This window comes from Cajanus cajan, chromosome 5 (assembly GCF_000230855.2).
Source record: "Cajanus cajan strain Asha chromosome 5, NIPB_CcT2T_4, whole genome shotgun sequence".
NCBI lineage: Eukaryota > Viridiplantae > Streptophyta > Magnoliopsida > Fabales > Fabaceae > Cajanus > Cajanus cajan.
The window spans coordinates 269,516-289,057 of NC_138521.1; the positions used below are offsets into that span (position 1 = coordinate 269,516).

The 19,542-nt window shown below is 32.3% G+C and overlaps 3 protein-coding genes across 5 annotated transcripts; all 3 read left to right on the forward strand.

Annotated features, from left to right (window-relative positions):
- The first annotated feature begins 1,686 nt into the window (after window positions 1–1,686).
- LOC109808037 (beta-amyrin synthase) lies at window positions 1,687–9,424 on the forward strand. Its single transcript, XM_029273321.2, has 15 exons — window positions 1,687–1,979; window positions 2,066–2,251; window positions 5,903–5,992; window positions 6,156–6,353; window positions 6,448–6,532; window positions 6,649–6,815; window positions 6,908–7,099; window positions 7,205–7,318; window positions 7,404–7,523; window positions 7,832–7,954; window positions 8,039–8,137; window positions 8,252–8,308; window positions 8,388–8,756; window positions 8,849–9,013; window positions 9,093–9,424. The coding sequence occupies exons 1-15, from the start codon at window positions 1,779–1,781 to the stop codon at window positions 9,213–9,215; spliced, it is 2,289 nt and encodes a 762-aa protein (XP_029129154.2). The 5' UTR covers window positions 1,687–1,778; the 3' UTR covers window positions 9,216–9,424.
- LOC109808186 (U-box domain-containing protein 52) lies at window positions 9,279–15,729 on the forward strand. 3 transcript variants are annotated; one of them, XM_083074662.1, is made up of 11 exons: window positions 9,279–9,418; window positions 9,582–9,743; window positions 11,548–11,669; window positions 12,822–12,943; window positions 13,028–13,233; window positions 13,312–13,360; window positions 13,477–13,741; window positions 13,839–13,940; window positions 14,013–14,441; window positions 14,552–15,329; window positions 15,395–15,729. In XM_083074662.1, the coding sequence occupies exons 3-11, from the start codon at window positions 11,562–11,564 to the stop codon at window positions 15,409–15,411; spliced, it is 2,076 nt and encodes a 691-aa protein (XP_082930788.1). In that variant the 5' UTR covers window positions 9,279–9,418; window positions 9,582–9,743; window positions 11,548–11,561; the 3' UTR covers window positions 15,412–15,729. The 3 variants fall into 3 exon arrangements, with proteins under 3 accessions (XP_082930788.1, XP_029129153.2, XP_082930789.1); XM_029273320.2 differs by lacking the exons at window positions 9,279–9,418; window positions 9,582–9,743 and adding an exon at window positions 11,110–11,480; XM_083074663.1 differs by lacking the exons at window positions 9,279–9,418; window positions 9,582–9,743 and adding an exon at window positions 11,334–11,449 and having other exon boundaries at window positions 15,395–15,728.
- Window positions 15,730–17,868: 2,139 nt separating this feature from the next.
- LOC145957684 (uncharacterized) lies at window positions 17,869–19,542 on the forward strand. The gene has a single exon (XM_083074101.1). The coding sequence runs from the start codon at window positions 17,869–17,871 to the stop codon at window positions 19,540–19,542; it is 1,674 nt and encodes a 557-aa protein (XP_082930227.1).

Here is a 19,542-nt window from a genome sequence, read left to right on the forward strand (position 1 = left end):
TTTTAACTTCAATAAAATTAATATCGTAATAAACGGAAGAGTTATACACACTTGTTCAAACTAAAAAGTCATACTCATCTTAAATAGTCCACATATTCTAATAAAAATGGATTATTAACATTAATGATAATATATTAAAATTAAAATTGTTATTCAAATGAATGTAAATACCTAATTTTATTATATTAAACATTTTAAAACTCATTTAATTAAAATTAATTTTACTCAATTTTAAAATAATACACTAGTATAGATGAAAATTATAGGTTTTAACTACAGTAAAATTAATATCGTAATAAATGAAAGAGTTATACACACTTGTTCAAACTAAAAAGTCATACTCATCTTAAATAGTCCACATGTTCTAATAAAAATGGATTATTAACATTAATGATAATATATTAAAATTACAGTTGTTATTCAAATGAATGTAAATACCTAATTTTATTATATTAAACATTTTAAAACTCATTTAATTAAAATTAATTTTAATCAATTTTAAAATAATACACTAGTATAGATAAAAGTTATAGGTTTTAACTTCAATAAAATTAATATCGTAATAAACGGAAGAGTTATACACACTTGTTCAAACTAAAAAGTCATACTCATCTTAAATAGTCCACATGTTCTAATAAAAATGGATTATTAACATCAATGATAATTTATTAAAATTAAAATTGTTATTCAAATGAATGTAAATACCTAATTTTATTATATTAAACATTTTAAAACTCATTTAATTAAAATTAATTTTACTCAATTTTAAAATAATATACTAGTATAGATGAAAGTTATAGGTTTTAACTACAGTAAAATTAATATCATAATAAATGAAAGAGTTATATATACCTATCCAAACTAAGAAGTCATTCTCATCTTAAATAATTTACATGTTCTAAAACAATGGATTATTAACATTAATCATAATATATTAAAGTTAAAATTGTTATTCAAATAAATGCAAATACCTAATTTTATTATATTAAATATTTTAAACTCATTTAATTAAAATTAATTTTACTCAATTTTAAAATAATGCACTTGTAACAAGCTTGAATTGTCTCATTCGGTAACAAACTTATATTGTGGCTAAAGTATGCAAATACAGACTTTCAATTTGAAAAAATTATTTACAAATATCTGTTTTTTTTTATATATTTAACTCCTTTTTTTTACTCATTATAAATAAATATCTGAATTTTAATTTTTTTATTTAAATTTATTATGTTTAATGTCCCGAGTCTTGAATCCACCGCTCTCTTTCATATTTGAATAAAGAAATAACTAAGGTTAGATATGTTAGCAGATGTATGTTATATAACATTAACTATTCATAAGAAATTATGAGAATGAATTTGTATAAATGTGGTAATAAAATTAATGAAAGAGAATGACGTCAATCCGTATGTGGATTGTCATCTTTAATCGTACATAAATATTAATTATAATATAATTTAAAATAATTTAGATACAGAATTTTATTAAAATTAATTTTAGTGGCTTTTATAATATAATAGAGTGATAATATGGTTGAATTGTCTTGTTCGTATTTAAAAAATAATAAAAAAAAAAGTTAGATATTTGAGGAGATGTTATATATAAGATAAAATGATAGTAGTGGTGGGGAATAATGTTAAAAATATATAAAATAATAAAGTAGTGTGTGTATAAAGGATGAAGAATTGCAATATATAGAAGGTGTGTGAGGGGAGGCGTAGGAGAGGAGAAGGAGGTGTGTCGGTTGGGTGTACGTAGAAGTAATTAAGATTAAAGAGATGTGGAGGCTGAAGATAGCAGAGGGTGGAAAAGAGCCATACATATTCAGCACAAACAATTTCGTGGGAAGGCAGACATGGGAGTTTGATCCTCAAGCAGGTACGGCGGAGGAACGAGCTGAGGTCGAAGCAGCTCGCATTCAATTCTACAATGACCGCTTCAAGGTCAAGCCCTGCGCTGACCTCCTTTGGCGCTTTCAGGTTAATTCACGTCAACTCTTTCTTTCTATTTTTTTATTCAATTTAAATTTAAATAATTAACACATGCATATCACATAATCAATCAGATTCTCAGAGAAAATAACTTCAAACAAACGATAGCTTCTGTCAACATACAAGATGGAGAAGAAATAACATATCAAAAGGCCACCACCGCCATGAGAAGGGCCGCGCATCACCTATCCGCATTGCAGACCTCTGACGGCCATTGGCCTGCACAAATTGCAGGTCCTCTCTTTTTCCTTCCACCTTTGGTAAGTATTCTTTTCTTATTTTCTATTACCACTTCCTTCCAACCTTTTTCAATCAATCTCCACCATACTTTAAAAAATCGGACCATGATCGACTGGTTAAAGGTATTGGGTCAGTAGGTCCAAGGTTGAATCGATGAGTCATTAGTTGAACCGCATGACTCAATTTTTATTTATTTTTATTAAAAAATATTCATATTAAATATATTTTATACTTATAAATTTTAATAAATTCATATCTTATTTTAAATTTCAATTTTTCTATCTTATTTAAAATTATTTTTATTTTGTAAAAAAATATATAAAAAAAATTATATGTTAAACAGTATATTAATATAAATTAAAAATATAAATAATATGTACATATATAATATGCTTGCAATTAATATCACAAAATAATATATCTAATATTTACATTGATATTGCATTATTAAATATATAATTTAAAATTAATAATATACTATAAAAGTTATTTAAGTTGTATATATTGCAAACAAATATATTAGAACAAGTAGTGAGTCTTATATTTAATAAGACTCCTTGCTTTTTTATTAAAAGATTCAATTTTCATTATTATTTTTGTGATTTATGGTCTCTTAAAAAAATTTTAAAAAAAATAAAAATGTTTGAACCAGTTTGACCCACCCATTTACCGGTTGAACCGGAAAATTGACTGGTTCAATCCGGTTTGAAACGGGTCGACTGCATAACCGATTCAACTTCAAATTCAGACCGATTAAACCACCGATTCCCGGTTCAACCGATCCGACTGGCCGGGTCGGTCCGAGTTTTAAAACACTGATCTCCACAACTTAACTCACTAAATACCAAAATAACACGCTAACCCCATCTATATATATATAATATAGAAACTAAAATTAATAATAAGTTTATTTAAAAATTAACTAAAATAAACACTACATATTCATACGCACCCAACTACTCATTAAATGTTGTGGTGGAATCTCAATCAACTATCATTATTTGTATAAATGTTGTTATGTGTTAAATCTATATATTCATATACTCCCAACTAATCCTCATTAAATGTTGTGGTGGAACCTCAATCAACTATCATTATTTGAATAAATGTTACGTTTTGGTAAGGAAAGGGGCATACGGGTAAAACTAGACGTCTTTATTCCTTGGTTTTTTTTTTTTTTTTTTTTTGTGCTTTGAGGACTACTCCTTTGTTCTAAACATACATTAGGACTATGTTGGGATATTCGGTGCGTAAATATTTTTGCAAACTTAAAAGGTAAAATTGAAATTTTTTATGCACAAATAAGGAAATAAAAATTGTCATTTAAAAGAAATGTTTTTGAGTTCTCTACTAAAATTTAAATATACACTAATTCATTTTTTAATTTTTATTACATCGGATCCAAATCAAATTAATATGACCAAGTTTAAACTAGTTGGTTGGCTCATGTTAAAACAATAATCAAGATGTGCAAAATTTAGGAAATAATTTTATCCTCAATTGTTTTCTTTTTGTAATATTGGTTATTTGTTCATCGTTCAATAATCAAGATAGTAATTAAATCAGTTCGAAATATTGATGTTACATTTTAATAATATTTATATCCTTTTATTGTTTAATATTTACATCTTCAATAATTTCTTCATATAATTTAAAAAAAAGAATTTTTTTATTTAACATACAAGAACAAAGTAAATAAAATTAAAGACACTTATGGCGTTTGAAATAAGAAAATCAATAAATTTGGATAATAATGTTTTTTATTTAACTGAAGAAAATAAAAATATTTCTAGAATAAAAATTTGTTTTATTTTTCTCTAATTTAAACATTAAATTTTTATATTTTCTTCTTTTTTGATGCCTTGACAATGTCAAGTTGACATCTGTTAAATTCAATATAAAAATTCACGAATCCACAAGCACGTGCCACGTAGAGTTACGATGATTTGAGAAAGGTGTCAGCATAAGTGAGAAAGAGAGAAAAGATAAGAGACGGTGTGTTATCGAGAAAAAAGACTAGAGATGGGATTACCAAAGTTAAAAGATAATTTTGCGCTGTAAAAAAAATGATATTTTAAATGTAGATCCCAAAAAAAAGGCGATCATTTAACATGCAAGAAAAAATAAATTACAGGCTTGAACATCATAATAATTTATTTGAGAATTAAAGAGAGAGAGAGAGAGAATTGATGAGAGACGTGATTATCAAAGTCTAAAACCAATAAAGTTAAAAGGTTATTATAGTAAACAGCAACGATGATAATTGAGTTGAGAGTTCAAATTGTAAATCGGAAAATTATGAATTAGAAAAGCGAAACAACATTAACATGGTGTAATATAGTTTATAGAAATATATATATATATATATATATATAGTTTATAGAAAAATACAATCAATCATAATGTGATTAGGAATTTAAAATATAATCCTCACGTGTTTGTGCTTGAGAAAATATGTTAAAAAATTGTTAATATCTCAAATGAATCTCTATATTTCGATTCATTTGTCTATGATTCTGAGTAGAATGGAACAATAAAAAATATAAAATAAAGATAATCTTCTAATATGAAGTATTTATCGCATATGTTAATTATTAGAATAATGATAATTGATTTAGTTTAAGTTAAGCAAAAGTGTATTTATTATTCAATTTAATTTAAATAAAACTTAAATATAATTATTCAACTTTTATACTTATTTAAATTGAATTAAAATTATATGTCGGTGATCTAATTATATTAATTTTGATGTAATTTTTTTATACACATTATTAAGGAGAAGCAATTTTTAAACAATACTAAAAAAAATACAAGTTACTTTTATCTTCTCCGGCAAAGTTTATTGTCTAATTAATATTTAAATAATCATTTTTACTTATAGTTAAACTGGCATTTTAGTTAGGACAATATTTACAGATAAAATATTTATTATATATAATTAAAATTTATAATAATTTATATATATATATATATATAATATTATATTTGAATATATATAAATCATATTTAAAATTTATATAAATAGATATTTTTAAACATATGAATTATATATATTTTTAACATCAACATATAAATAATATTTTAGATTTATGATAAATAATTTATAGTGTAATATAATTTTTTTTAATTTATTGATAATTTAATTAAATTATTTAAATTTAATTCATAATTAATTATGATATATAAAAATAAAAAGTTAAAAAAATTACTAAAAATTCTCTCATCAAAGAAAAACTTTTAAAAATACTTTCATGAAAGATTGAAAGTAAAATTTATATCGGGTTGATTAATTGATTATGCGTGCTTGGGATACATTAATAAATAAATTAAAAAAAAATACTATCCGTATCCCCTCTCTTTTTTGTGGAACTAAACTTTAAAAAAATTGAAATAGGGATTTATTCATTAACAGAATGATTCAGTTCATCATTTTAAGCCTTACTAGATCATTAAATATGAACATAGAAGTTCGAAGTTCGGAAAGTTTGCTTTTGTACATGAAACTGGAAATAGGACACTATATATAGTTAAGAATCCAAAATTACATAAGTATCTTTTTTTTTTGCATAATCATGAAATATTACATAGGACATGTTTTGAACAAAATATAGAAAAATCAAGTCCATTATACTTACGCGTTATTCAATATTTACTTGTTAAAAACATGGCAGGTGTTTTGCATGTATATTACCGGGCATCTTGATTCGGTATTTCCAGAAGAGTATCGAAAAGAAATTCTTCGTTACATATACTATCATCAGGTATACTTGTTCAATTTCAAGACATTTGCCCAATCAAACATAATGCAGAGAGAAACTCTCGTACCCTTTAATTAACCGGCTGTATTTGCTTGATTAATAAGTTTATGATTTGTTCATTGGAACAATTTAACCCTCTTCATTTTGTGCATGCTTTAATCAAAAGAATGAAGATGGCGGGTGGGGACTACACATTGAGGGTCACAGCACCATGTTTTGTACTGCACTAAACTATATCTGTATGCGAATTCTTGGAGAAGGGCCTAATGGTGGTCTTGACGATGCTTGTGCTAGAGCAAGAAAATGGATTCATGATCATGGTGGTGTAACACACATACCTTCATGGGGAAAAACTTGGCTTTCGGTATATATATATTTTTTATATAAATATAAATACACAATCTAACAAAACTACTGTGTATGTTAATTACTAATTTAAATGGACCTTACTCTTGTAGATACTTGGTGTATTTGATTGGTGTGGAAGCAACCCAATGCCCCCAGAGTTTTGGATCCTTCCTTCATTTCTTCCTATGCATCCAGGTAGAGTTAATTAACTTTATTTTGTCACTCTCTATGAAACAATATATATATATTTAAGTTGTTGAACATAAAATGTTTGATCATTGAATCTCATTTTTCACCTTATTTATTTGTAGCTAAAATGTGGTGTTACTGTCGATTGGTGTACATGCCCATGTCTTACTTATATGGGAAGAGGTTTGTGGGTCCAATCACACCACTCATCTTACAATTGAGAGAGGAGCTCTTTACTCAACCTTATGAAAAAGTTAATTGGAAGAAAGCACGTCACCAATGTGCAAAGGTAAGAGACGATATCTTTAATTAATCATAACGTGTGTATGTACATATCGTCTTTATCACGAAAGTGATAATTGTCTATTTTATCAATTACAGGAAGATCTTTACTATCCCCATCCTTTGATACAAGATCTAATATGGGATAGTTTATACCTATTCACTGAGCCACTACTTACTCGTTGGCCTTTCAACAAACTTGTTAGAGAAAAGGCCCTTCAAGTAACAATGAAACATATTCATTATGAAGATGAGAACAGTCGATACCTAACCATCGGGTGTGTGGAAAAGGTAGGTATCATAGCAATTAGCCTTAAGAGTAAAATGAACCTTTTATTTTCCTCTTCAAAAGGAAATTCATTCATACTCCACAAATAACATGTATATATTTTTCAGGTTTTATGCATGCTTGCTTGTTGGGTGGAAGATCCAAATGGAGATGCTTTCAAGAAGCATCTTGCAAGAGTCCCAGATTACTTATGGGTTTCTGAAGATGGAATGACCATGCAAGTATGTGTGTGTACTATTATAACCAATGGGATATATTAATTAGTTAATTAATTAATTAACTAATGCACTTACCTATATAATGCAGAGTTTTGGTAGCCAAGAATGGGATGCTGGCTTTGCTGTTCAAGCTTTACTTGCCACTAACCTAATTGAGGAAATTGGTCCTGCACTTGCAAAAGGGCATGATTTCATCAAGAAGTCTCAGGTTAAGTATATAAAAGAATCACAATTCTATTTCATAGTTAAGGAGGGTAAATTTGCCAATGAACCTAGTTTATCCAAATTATACAATTGAGATTTAAAATGCCTAGATCCTATTTACAAGGTGATTTTAACCAAGTAAAAACTAAATGACTGATTAATTAACGCCGTCACTAACTAATTTACCCAGCTACTATAATTATATTATTCTAATTGAAGTGCATATTTATAATTGGCTATTATGTTAGTGTTCATTAGATTATTGAACAATATGTTTGCTAGCTATAATGAATTGACATTCTTATTTCACAGGTGAGGGATAACCCTTCAGGAGATTTTAAGAGTATGCATCGTCATATTTCTAAAGGGTCTTGGACATTCTCTGATCAAGACCATGGATGGCAAGTTTCTGATTGCACTGCAGAAGGTTTGAAGGTATCTAACAACTTAATTTGTTGATAAGCTTTGTCAATCACAACAAATATATGATAATTTAACTAAATTTCTACTGTGTTTTAGTGCTGTCTACTTCTATCAATGTTGCCGCCGGAGATTGTGGGAGAAAAGATGGAAGCTGAAAGGTTATATGATTCAGTGAATCTGCTATTGTCGCTTCAGGCAAGTACTATTAAATTTAGAGAAATGGTTAATGTTATGAAATTGTCTATAAATGAGAAATAAGGTTGATATCATGATATGATGAAATATTTTAATTAATGTTTGTTATTGCAGAGTAAAAAAGGTGGTTTAGCAGCATGGGAACCAGCAGGAGCTCAAGAGTGGTTGGAAGTAAGCATTGGATTATTATTAATTAATAATTCAATATGTATGTAAGTAATAAACTAATTGGGTTTGTGGGTAATTTCAGTTACTGAATCCGACAGAATTTTTTGAGGACATAGTAGTTGAGCATGAATACGTTGAGTGCACTGGATCTGCAATTCAAGCTTTAGTTTTGTTCAAGAAGCTATATCCGGGGCATAGGAAGAAAGAGATAGAGAATTTCATAAGCAATGCAGTTCGGTTCCTTGAAGAGACACAAACAGCGGATGGTTCATGGTATGGAAACTGGGGAGTTTGCTTCACTTATGGTTCTTGGTTTGCCCTTGGTGGTCTAGCAGCTGCTGGCAAAACTTACAACAACTGTGCAGCCATTCGCAAAGCTGTTAAATTTCTACTTGGAACACAGAGAGAAGATGGTGGGTGGGGAGAGAGTTATCTTTCAAGCCCAAAAAAGGTTCCTACTTCCTACCTAATATACTAATTAAATAGCCGTTCTTAAACTTCACCAATCAAGAACTAATACTAATTAATATACTAACAATGCAGATATACGTACCTCTTGAAGGAAGTCGATCAAATGTTGTACATACAGCATGGGCTCTTATGGGTCTAATTCATACCGGGCAGGCAGAGAGAGACCCTACTCCTCTTCATCGTGCTGCAAAGTTGATTATCAATTCTCAATTGGAAGAGGGTGATTGGCCCCAACAGGTATGTGAAAAATTATGGATGCAGGATGCTCCAGATTGAGTTTCTATTACTATGTCTAATTCTACGTTGTTTGTGGCAGGAAATCACTGGAGTATTCATGAAAAATTGCATGTTGCATTACCCAATGTACAGAGATATTTATCCAATGTGGGCTCTAGCTGAATATTGTAGGCGGGTTCCATTGCCTTCCGCTCAACTTTAATCAACAATGGGGCAAATAAATTCAAACAACTTGTGCAATCAAGCTTAATCAATATTCCTGTATCTTTATTTCCTACATTTATTGTAATATTTTTTTTCATTTCATGTTGGCTTGTATGTTGTACATGTATAGATATGATGTTCTTCAATGGATAACGGACCCCGTTCAAACCAATGATAAAAGAAAAAAACATTCAGCTTTAGGTACAATATTCTAAGATCTTTGTTTCTTTAAAGAAAAATATGATCTTATCGGCTCTTATAGATTCTATTCCTTTCTATTTCGTACTGCATTTCAGTAAACTATTCCTTTTAGTTTGTTAAGAAGGTATAACCTTTTTTTATACCCTTTCTTTTTATTACATAGAGTGACTATGCTCCAACCAAAAAAGTAATACCCGCAAAGAAATTCAAAGATATGGATCAGAGGGATGAACAGGAAATTCGGAATTGAATCGAAAATAACAAGATAATGATAGTCCATGCTTTGCTACTTGCTAGCTAAAACATCCAGCTTGATTTGCTTCGTGTAAGTTGTGGTTTTACTTTTAAAATAGTTTTTTTTTTAATTTAAAAAGGACACTAAACTTGAAATATGTAAAATAATAAATCCGTAGAATAGAATGAATGCAAATCCTTTGTGTGCTAAAAAACTATTTAATTGCAAATATGGCTTACCCAGTTCAATCTCATGCCATTTTGACCAATATTTTTGTGTGGGTATACGTATTTATCCATCCTTAAAAAATATATATTTATCCATCTGTCATTTTTTTTAAAATTATGTAACAAGCTATATCAATATTTATCATGTTGTGGTATTTCTTTTTCTTTTTTTACTTTCTTTTCGACTACTCATGAATAGCATCAAAGCCTTATGTATTAGAGAATGATTCTTATAACAATTTGTAAAACAAATTTTACAATAAATAAAGGAAAAAAAAAAGGAATAGAAGAAGAAACTATAAAATGTAATTAATAATATGATAGAGAGAGATTAAGAGAAAAAAAAATATTATTATATAAATTATTATATGAATAACATACCCTTTTGTGATATGAAAAAATATATTTGAAAACCTCAAATATTATTAAACATGTAGGGGAAGAGAGATAATAGCGACAGAAATATAAATACAATAGGTGATAAAATATGATGTAATTAAAAGAAAGATGAAAAAGAAAGGAAAAATATTAAAAATAGTGATTAGTCTTTATTAAGGATTGTAAATGCACTTAAAATAAATACTTTTCTCTTAACATAAATTTTTTTTAATCCAAAATTAAGATTTAAACCTTTGACAATTTGGATAAAGGACAAATAATGGTACTAGGTAAGATTATAATTATTATTAGGCTTAAATATGTTTTTAGTCCCTCAAATTTAAGACAAATTTATTTTTGGTCTCTTAAATTTAAAATTATTTTTTTAATCCATGTAATTTTTAAAAATCTTATTTTAATCCTTCAAATCATCAATAACATATCTAAAAATGGCAAATTAAAACAGTTATACAATATTAATTGCATTTAAAATAAATTTTTTTGAAATTACAAGGGACTAAAAATAATAATTTTAAATTTGAGAAATCAAAAATAAATTTACTCTAAATTTAAGGAATTAAAGATATATTTAAGCCTTATTATTATTATTATTATTATTATTATTATTATTATTATTATTAGTATTAGTATTATTATTGGAGTTCTGGATTGTGTACTTATTAGCTAGGCAGTCCCAACTGAACTAGTGATTTTCCTTTTGGGCCTCTATTTCACACACAAATATTTGTGGAGCGGAGCGTGTTTGTGTCTGTCCTATTGTTGGCACTCCTAGTTCTTAAGAAATAATAATACTTGTTATCCTTTCCTTTTTTGTTGCCCCATAATAAGACAATAAGAGAATTATGGTTGATTATCCATAAATTGGGGGATAGTTTTCTATAAACGGTTTTCCAGTTTGGGGCATGCATAACGAGAAACCTCCAAACCGCTAGGCATGCAGATGAAAAGTAAAATCGAATTAAGTTGGTGCAGAATTGAGGGAAAGGGAAGAGGAAATTGAATTAAATGTGGCTTCCAAGTACAAGAACATCAGTGATAAAAAAGGGAGGAGGAGGAGGAAATGGATTGGTGGGAGTTGCTATAGAAAAGGACAACAAAGGGAGCCGTCACGCTCTCAAATGGGCTGCTGATACTCTTCTTTCCAAAGGCCAAACGCTTGTTCTAATCCACGTCTTGCACACCACCTCCCCATCTCTTTCTAGTAATAACACAACAGTTCATTCAACTTTACCTTATTCAAATTCTCACCCCATTTTCTTTTTCAATAGGAGGCAGCCAGGCCATGGTGTGCAACACCAATTTCCCACCTGCATCTCCCCAGAGAGACCAACTTGTCAATACTACAAAGGATCTATTCCGCACTTTCCATTGCTATTGTTCGCGCAAAGATGTATGTAGAGTGGGGCATATATATATATATATAATTTACTTTTTATAATTATATATAAGTTACATTTTAATTTATTATAAAAAAAATTATTTAAGTAATCACACATATCTTATAAAGATATGATATTTATTATTAAACATTATTTTTATATATATATTATGAATACAATATATATTAATATATCATTAAAAAAGTGTAAATATATACTATAATAACACTTTTTTGTATGTAATTATATGTAATATTTTTTGCGATGATTATTTTTAAATTTAATATGTTAAAATACTATGTTAATATATCATTAAAAAATGTAAATATAGACTATAGTAACACTTTTTTGTATGTGATTATATATAACATTTTTTGCGATAATTGTTTTTATATTTAATATGTTAAAATACATTAATATTTCATTTATATTTTATTCTATAGTGTAATTTCTTTCGCTTTATGACAAAATTGTCGTAATTTTTATTATTATTATTATAATATATTTTATTTTTTTATTAAAAGATTTATTACTTCTTTATTCATTAAAGATGTCATAATTTAGTTTAAAAATACAGGTTATTTTCCAATTTTTATTTTAGTTTTTAACCCTTTTAATCTTGTATATGTACATTATGTGTTGGTACGAGATTATCCAAATTAAGAGAAATGAAAATAATTGCCAAACAAAGTTTTATTTTTTTACTTAAACATATTTAATAAAAAATAAATATACTCTTATAAAAAAAATAGGCATTGTTCTCATAAAATATTTTTGTTTTAAATGAACGTAGAAATTTAGAAGAGATATAAACGAAAATAAATAGTAATTATATTATCTTTATCTTAATATTTTATACCATTTTATTCCTCTAAAATTAAATAAGTTACTAAAAATTGTAACATCACACTTAAATATAATATCAGACAGAAAAAAGAAAAAATTATCACTCTATTTATAAGAAAATTTTAATTTATAAAAACTAAGTGATATATTAAATTTTTTAATCATAACAATATACTTTTCTAAAAATTATTATATTTTTAATAAAAAAAATATTATAAAATATTTTATTACCCCACTTAATAATTTTTCTGGTCCGTCAATGTTTCACAACTTAATCCTATGCAACATGCACCAACTTATTCGAATTATTTCATCAGATAAAATGCCTTGATGTCCTTCTTGAAGACATGGATGTGGTCAAGGGAATAACAGAATATGTCTCTTATGCTGCAATTGACAATTTGGTGCTCGGTGCAGCGTCCAGGCATGGCTTTATTAGGTAAGGACTAAGGAACAACCAAAAAACTCTATCCTTATTCCATAGTCACTGATGATTAATGCATCTTTCTTGAACTCAATGTAGATTCAAGTCAAGTATACCAAGCCACATATTAAAGGCGGCGCCAGATTTCTGCACTGTGTATGTCATTTCTAAGGGGAGAATCTCTTCGGTTCGGAGTGCTACTCGAACAGCCCCACATGCATCCCCACTGCTCAGGCATATAGAGATTCTAAACGAAGAAAATGCAAATGAATCTCCCGTATCCTCTAGATCTATGAGCTTCAAAGGTTTCTTTCTCCCTAACTATTCTATTGCTATTTGAAAAGTTTATTCAAACATGAGAATCACATGTTGTAATGCTGCAGACAAGAGGACATCAATGAAACCTTCGAGCTGGCAGGGTGGATCCATGAAGTAAGTTTTGCATTTCAGGCATTTTATATGATAATGACTAATGAGACAGTAGCATTAACATAAATCATTTCGTCTCCAATTTATGATTATGACTGAAGCAAGTCACAATTTGGCAGAAGAATAGGGCTGAGTGGAAGATCTGGCATGGACTTCACAGAATCTGACTCTGACATATCATTTGTAAGCTCCGGGAGGCCCAGCAGTGTGCGTTCATCCTCTGTTTTCTATGACTATGTTGATTCCCGAACTTCAACCAGTTCAGATCGTAGCTTGGGATCAACCCGTATGAGACTCAAGTACGTTGACCCCAGTTCACCAGAAATTTCATTTTCAGAGGAAAGTAGCCGAACATCGTTTTCTTCTGCAGGCTTGCAGAACTCTGTGAGCACTTTCTTTCTTTTTAACTATTTATAGGTCGGTTTTACCCTAGTTATCCACAATCTCCTAATTTATTAATTTCTTATTCTAAAACATTCAGGATGATGTAGAAGCTGATATGAGGAGGTTGAAGCTGGAGTTAAAGCAAACAATGGAAATGTACAGTACTGCATGCAGAGAAGCACTAACAGCACAACAGAAGGTAAAGATATAATTTGTATTGTATATGCCAGTGTCATTGACATTGTTATTGAGATTTGTGGCGGTAATACAGTTAGTGGAACTGCACAACTGGAGACTTGAGGAAGAAAAGAAATTAGACGAGGCACGATTGGCCCAGGAAGCAGCAGAGGCAATTGCAGAGAAAGAGAAAGCAAGAAGTAAAGCAGCGAAGGATACAGCTGAAGCCGCTAAGCAAATTGCAAGGGTGGAGTCAAATAGAAGAGCAAGTGTTGAACTGAAAGCTCTTAAAGAAGCAGAGGACATGAGGAAGTTATTGGATGATCTGACCCATATTGACAAAAGATATAGGAAATACACAATTGAGGAGATTGAAACAGCTACCAACTCGTTTTCCGAATCTCAGAAAATAGGAGAAGGAGGGTACGGCCCTGTGTATAAGTGTAACCTTGATCACACTCAAGTGGCTGTGAAGGTTCTGCGTCCAGATTCTGCTCAAGGGAAGTCACAATTTCAGCAAGAGGTGACCAACCAGTGCAAATGAGTAATTCTAAACCACTATTTTGTATTTGAGTGCGGTGCAAGCAAACATAGGGAAGAAGTGAAGTTTGTTATTTTCTGAACTGAATGCAGGTGAACATACTGGGGTGCATACGACATCCAAACATGGTGCTTCTTCTAGGAGCTTGTCCAGAGCATGGCGTACTGATTTATGAATATATGGCTAATGGAAGCTTAGAAGATTGTCTATTTGGGAAGAAGGAAGCTCCAAATCCAATGATGTGTTGGCAGGTGAGGTTTAGAATAGCTGCAGAGATAGCAACAGGATTACTGTTCCTCCATCAGACAAAGCCAGAACCCTTGGTGCACCGTGACTTGAAACCGGGAAACATTCTACTAGATCACAACTATGTAAGCAAGATCAGCGACGTGGGATTGGCGAGGCTTCTACCAGCTGTTGCTGAGAATGTGACACAGTGCCACATGACTTCGGCAGCGGGGACATTTTGCTACATTGATCCTGAGTATCAACAAACAGGAATGCTTGGAGTGAAGTCTGACGTGTATTCTCTGGGAATCATTCTTCTTCAGTTATTGACGGGTAGGACTGCAATGGGGTTGGCTCATAAGGTTGAAGAGTCCATTGAGAATGCCACATTTTCAGAAATGCTTGACCCTTGTGTCCCGGACTGGCCTCCCGTGCAAGCCTTGTGCCTTGCAAACATCGCTCTCCAATGTGCGCAACTCAGACGAAAGGATCGCCCAGACCTTGCCACAGTAGTGTTGCCTCAGCTCCAACTTTTCAGAGACTTTGCCCAAGACAGCACCACTTCCATGCAACAGGAAGTGTTGAGTGAACCCAGGTCTGAACATTCCTCAACACCATCAACGCCAACAGAACCAAAAGAAGGTACTCATTTAATTAATTCATTTACACATCATCACACATTTCACACGTTCTACTTTGTTATGCAGGGGCGGATGAAATTTGATTCCCCTGGAGTGTACGACAACTGCATTTGTTCCAGCAGCTCTCATTCACCAATCACCATGGTCTTACTGCGGATACACACCATATTATGTTGGACATGTAAATGCTTCATCTTAAAAAAGTTTAATCCCTGTGTCAAATTAAAACAAATGATTATAGATAACTTTGTAAATAACGCCACTCTCTGTTCTCTATTCGCTGCCTACAATTTTCATGTCACTTTTTTTTAGAATATTCATGTTAGAAATTCTACAAACTTAAATATTAGTCCTGAAAAACTGTTTCATATTCAAATAAAAAGTATATATGTGTATCATATCTTATTTTAATTTTTTGTTTTAGTGTAAAGTTGAGCTTATCTTTTTGTTAATATAGAACATAATTTATTCTATTAAAATATTATTATTTAGGCTAAAATCTTAATTTGGTCCCTTATAATATTTTAAAGTTTCAATTTAATCTCACTTTAATTTTTAGGTTCAATTTGGTCTCACCTGTCAAAAATGTTAGCAATGTTTGCCTTCCATCTAAATTTCTCAAACACTGTTTAGAAGTCTCCATGTAGAAAATAAATAAATTAGTGACTATTTAGTTTATTTCCAAAGTGGATTTCCAACGTGAATTAAGTCATTCCTTTCCCAAAATTGCGAGAAAGAAGTCTTCTTGTTTTTAGGAAGCCCCATTCGCTCATTGTGAGTCACAAGAAAGAATTTCTCTTAGGTCTTGGAAGAAAAAGAAGCCACATTCATTCGTGATTGACTTGTAGAAGAAGCCGTGTTTGGGTGTTATTCTGATCGGGTAAGTATTGATTTTAGGATTTTTTTGGTTTCACGTTTGATTGAAGGGTCTTATTGGGGTGAGTCTAGGGATAGGGGTAAGAGTGGGTCTCGGGTATGAGTTGCATTTTGATGTTTATTGGATAGATTTTGCTTTTTGTGTGGTCCCAAATAATGGGTTCGTGACAATTTGTGATGTATTTTGGTTACTGTGTGAATATTTAATGTTGTTGTGTGGCCCCAAAAAATGTTGTTGTGTGTTGTGCATATATTGGCCCCATTGACTTGTACATTGTTGACCCACGTATACATGCATATGTTGGCCCACTGATACAGTGATACACTGATCCTAATTTATTTGCATATATTGGCCGACTAATGTTCCTTTTATTACTATGTTGGCCCACTAGGGTGTTGGTTGTTATGTATGCATATATTATGTTATGAATGTGTTATGAATATTTAATTGTTTCTATTAATTAATTATGATTGTCTTAATTTTTAATTAATTATTTTTTTTATAATTGCAAATATACATTACAATAGGCTAGTATAAAAATATGTGTGTTTTAGATTTTTATAGGAGTTGCTTGATATGGATGAGTATTTTGAGGTAGTTGTCCATCATGGGAGAAAGTTTGTAAATAAAAGGAAGTTAGATTATGTGGGTCATGATTCCACATGATCCTGTGACCCTAATAGATGGTCTTATTATGAAATATTGAATATTTTAAGAGAAATGAGATATATTATAGTGGATAAGATGTGGTATTTTTGTGGGTGGGAAAGATTTTGAGAATGAGCTGAAATTGTTGTCGGATGATAAGGGGGTCATGGAAATGATAAGGATAGCAAGAAAGTTCGGAAATGTTAGATTATATGTCGAACATCCAACATTTGAACCTAAAATTATACAAAGTTTACCATCACCTATTGTAAGAAATGATGGGCCATGTAGTTATTGATGACAGTGGGCATGGACCTTTTGTTGATGGGCTGATTGGGATAGAGGCTAATGATGTGAGTGTGCAAGAGGGTGGTGTTGCTAATAAGAGTGTGCTAGAGGGTGATGTTGCTAATGAGAGTGTGTCAGAGGGTGGTGTTGTTGATGAGAGTGTGCTAGAGGTTGGTGTTGCTGATGAGTGTGGGGCTAGGGCTGAGAATGGGCCTGGAGCTGTTGTTGCTGATGAGAGTGTGCCAAAGGGTGGTGTTGCTGATGAGTGTGGGGCTAGGGTTGAGAGTTGGCCTAGGATTGTTGTTGTTGATGAAAGTATGCTTGAGGCAGTACTTGGTGGCCGAACGGCAATCGGCCACCAGGACCGAACTATCATTACTCATTGCTCTTAACCCGTGATTAGGGGTTAATCAGATGATTAAGGTGTATTACCTAATACGGTAAATACGTTGCAGGGCCCATGGGGTCCAGGGCCCATAAATGTCAGTATAAATAGCTCAGGTCAAAAGGTAACGTCACTGTTCATTAATTACCCTCGATATTGGTGCTTGTCCTGACTTGAGCGTTGGAGTGCCTTTTGCAGGTACCAACCCCTCACTCGCATTGGATCGGACCACTCGTTCGGCCTTCAGAGTACGAGAAGATTTGGTGTATCCTCCAGACAGGTACATTTTGGCGCCCACCGTGGGGCCGAATGAAAGTGGTTGAAAGTTTGCTAAGAAGAACGATGCCGATAACTAGGAGAACGAACACGCAAGACCGCCCTACTGAAGAACATGTGGAGATGGTGGATGAAACAGATCTCACCGAAACAGTACGACTACTCAAGCAAGAAATGGAATTGATGAAACAACAAAGAGAAAAAGATACAAGGGAGCTTTCAGCCTTGAGGGCTGAGAATGAAGCGCTGAGAAGTCAGGATACTTCTTGGAAGCCTACCCATGCCACCAACACACAAACTCAGGGGTCATACCAATCTCATGCGGTACATACATCGGTCCCCCACGCTTCAGCAGTAGCCCCTGAGAGATTCCCTTCGGCCTTACCTACTGTAGGTCGTCCTGCAGATGTAACCACTATCGGATCACACCGACATCCGTTTACTCCCTCCATTATGCAACTCCCCCTGATGGACAACTGGAAGGCTTTACCTATTGACAAGTATGATGGTACCACTGATCCTGATGAACATTTAGATGTTTTTCTGACACAGGTAACTCTGAGTACGACCGATGACGCTGCATTGTGTCGGATTTTTCCTACGTCCCTTAAAGGCAGAGCTCTCAGCTGGTTCACTCGTCTCCCACCTAACTCAATCGATTCCTTTAATACATTATCATCCCAGTTCACTATCCAATTTGCGACAAGTCGCCCTCACAGTCTAACATCTTTATCTTTGGTTAGTCTTAGGCAGGATAAAAAAAAGTCTCTTCGGGCGTTTATGGATCGGTTTAACAAGGCTACTTTGGAGATCAGAGATCTCAACCCAGCCGTGGCGCTGCATCATCTCACAACGGCTTTAAAACCAGGCCCATTCGTCAATAGCATTTGTAAAAAGCCTCCTTCGGACATGAATGACTTACGTAGGAGGGCAGATAAGTACATGCAGATGGAGGAGTTGGCAGAATTTAGAAATCAGGCCCGAGCCGAGCAGTCCACTAAATCCGAGAAACCAGTTGAACCATCATACAGGGGGCGAGGCAAAGAAATATCCCTTCGGGAGAGGCCTATTCGTGGACCGAAGTATACTCAGTATACTCCCCTTAATGCCAATCGCGCGGCGGTCCTCGAACAGGCTTTGGCATCTGAAGTGTTAACGATCCCGAAGAGAGCATCTACTCCGCCAAGAGCAGATACTAGCAAATCTTGTCGGTATCATAGGAATCGGGGACATTCAACTGATGAATGCGCGACCCTCAAAGACAAGATCGAAGACCTGATTAAGCAAGGGAAACTGCACAATTTTGTGGACCGGTCTGGTTCGTCTCAAAATCATTCATACCAACCCAGGTATCAGGATCGGCACAGGCAAGACCGTTCTGATAAAACCTCTGATAGAGGTCGGCGCGAGAGAAGCAGGTCAAGTGAAAGAAAAGATGATTCGGCACCCTCGCATCGGAGGATTATCAATACCATTGCTGGTGGCTTTGCAGGTGGGGGCACAACTTCTTCGGCCCAAAAGAGACATCTCCGAGCTATCCGGTCGGTCAACACTGTTCACCGACAGTCGTCTCGGCGATTACCAACAATAACCTTCACAGATGCAGACTTCAAGGGTATTGACCCAGAACAAGACGATCCGATGGTCATTAGTGTTGAGATTCACAACTGCATTGTCAAGAAAACACTGATTGATCAGGGCAGTTCGGCGGACATACTATATTGGAGCACATTCCAATAG

What these genes read in the sequence shown, in the direction of transcription:
- LOC109808037 (XM_029273321.2), top strand. Translation starts at nt 1,779, where the DNA reads ATGTGGAGGCTGAAGATAGCAGAGGGTGGAAAAGAGCCATACATATTC. An exon ending in TCTTTTTCCTTCCACCTTTG is followed by an intron (nt 2,252 to 5,902) that starts GTAAGTATTCTT and finishes AAAACATGGCAG; the next exon opens with GTGTTTTGCATGTATATTAC. An exon ending in GGGGAAAAACTTGGCTTTCG is followed by an intron (nt 6,354 to 6,447) that starts GTATATATATAT and finishes TTACTCTTGTAG; the next exon opens with ATACTTGGTGTATTTGATTG.
- LOC145957684 (XM_083074101.1), top strand. Translation starts at nt 17,869, where the DNA reads ATGCCGATAACTAGGAGAACGAACACGCAAGACCGCCCTACTGAAGAA.
- LOC109808186 (XM_029273320.2), top strand. Translation starts at nt 11,285, where the DNA reads ATGTGGCTTCCAAGTACAAGAACATCAGTGATAAAAAAGGGAGGAGGA. An exon ending in TAGATCTATGAGCTTCAAAG is followed by an intron (nt 13,234 to 13,311) that starts GTTTCTTTCTCC and finishes GTAATGCTGCAG; the next exon opens with ACAAGAGGACATCAATGAAA. An exon ending in CTGCAGGCTTGCAGAACTCT is followed by an intron (nt 13,742 to 13,838) that starts GTGAGCACTTTC and finishes TAAAACATTCAG; the next exon opens with GATGATGTAGAAGCTGATAT.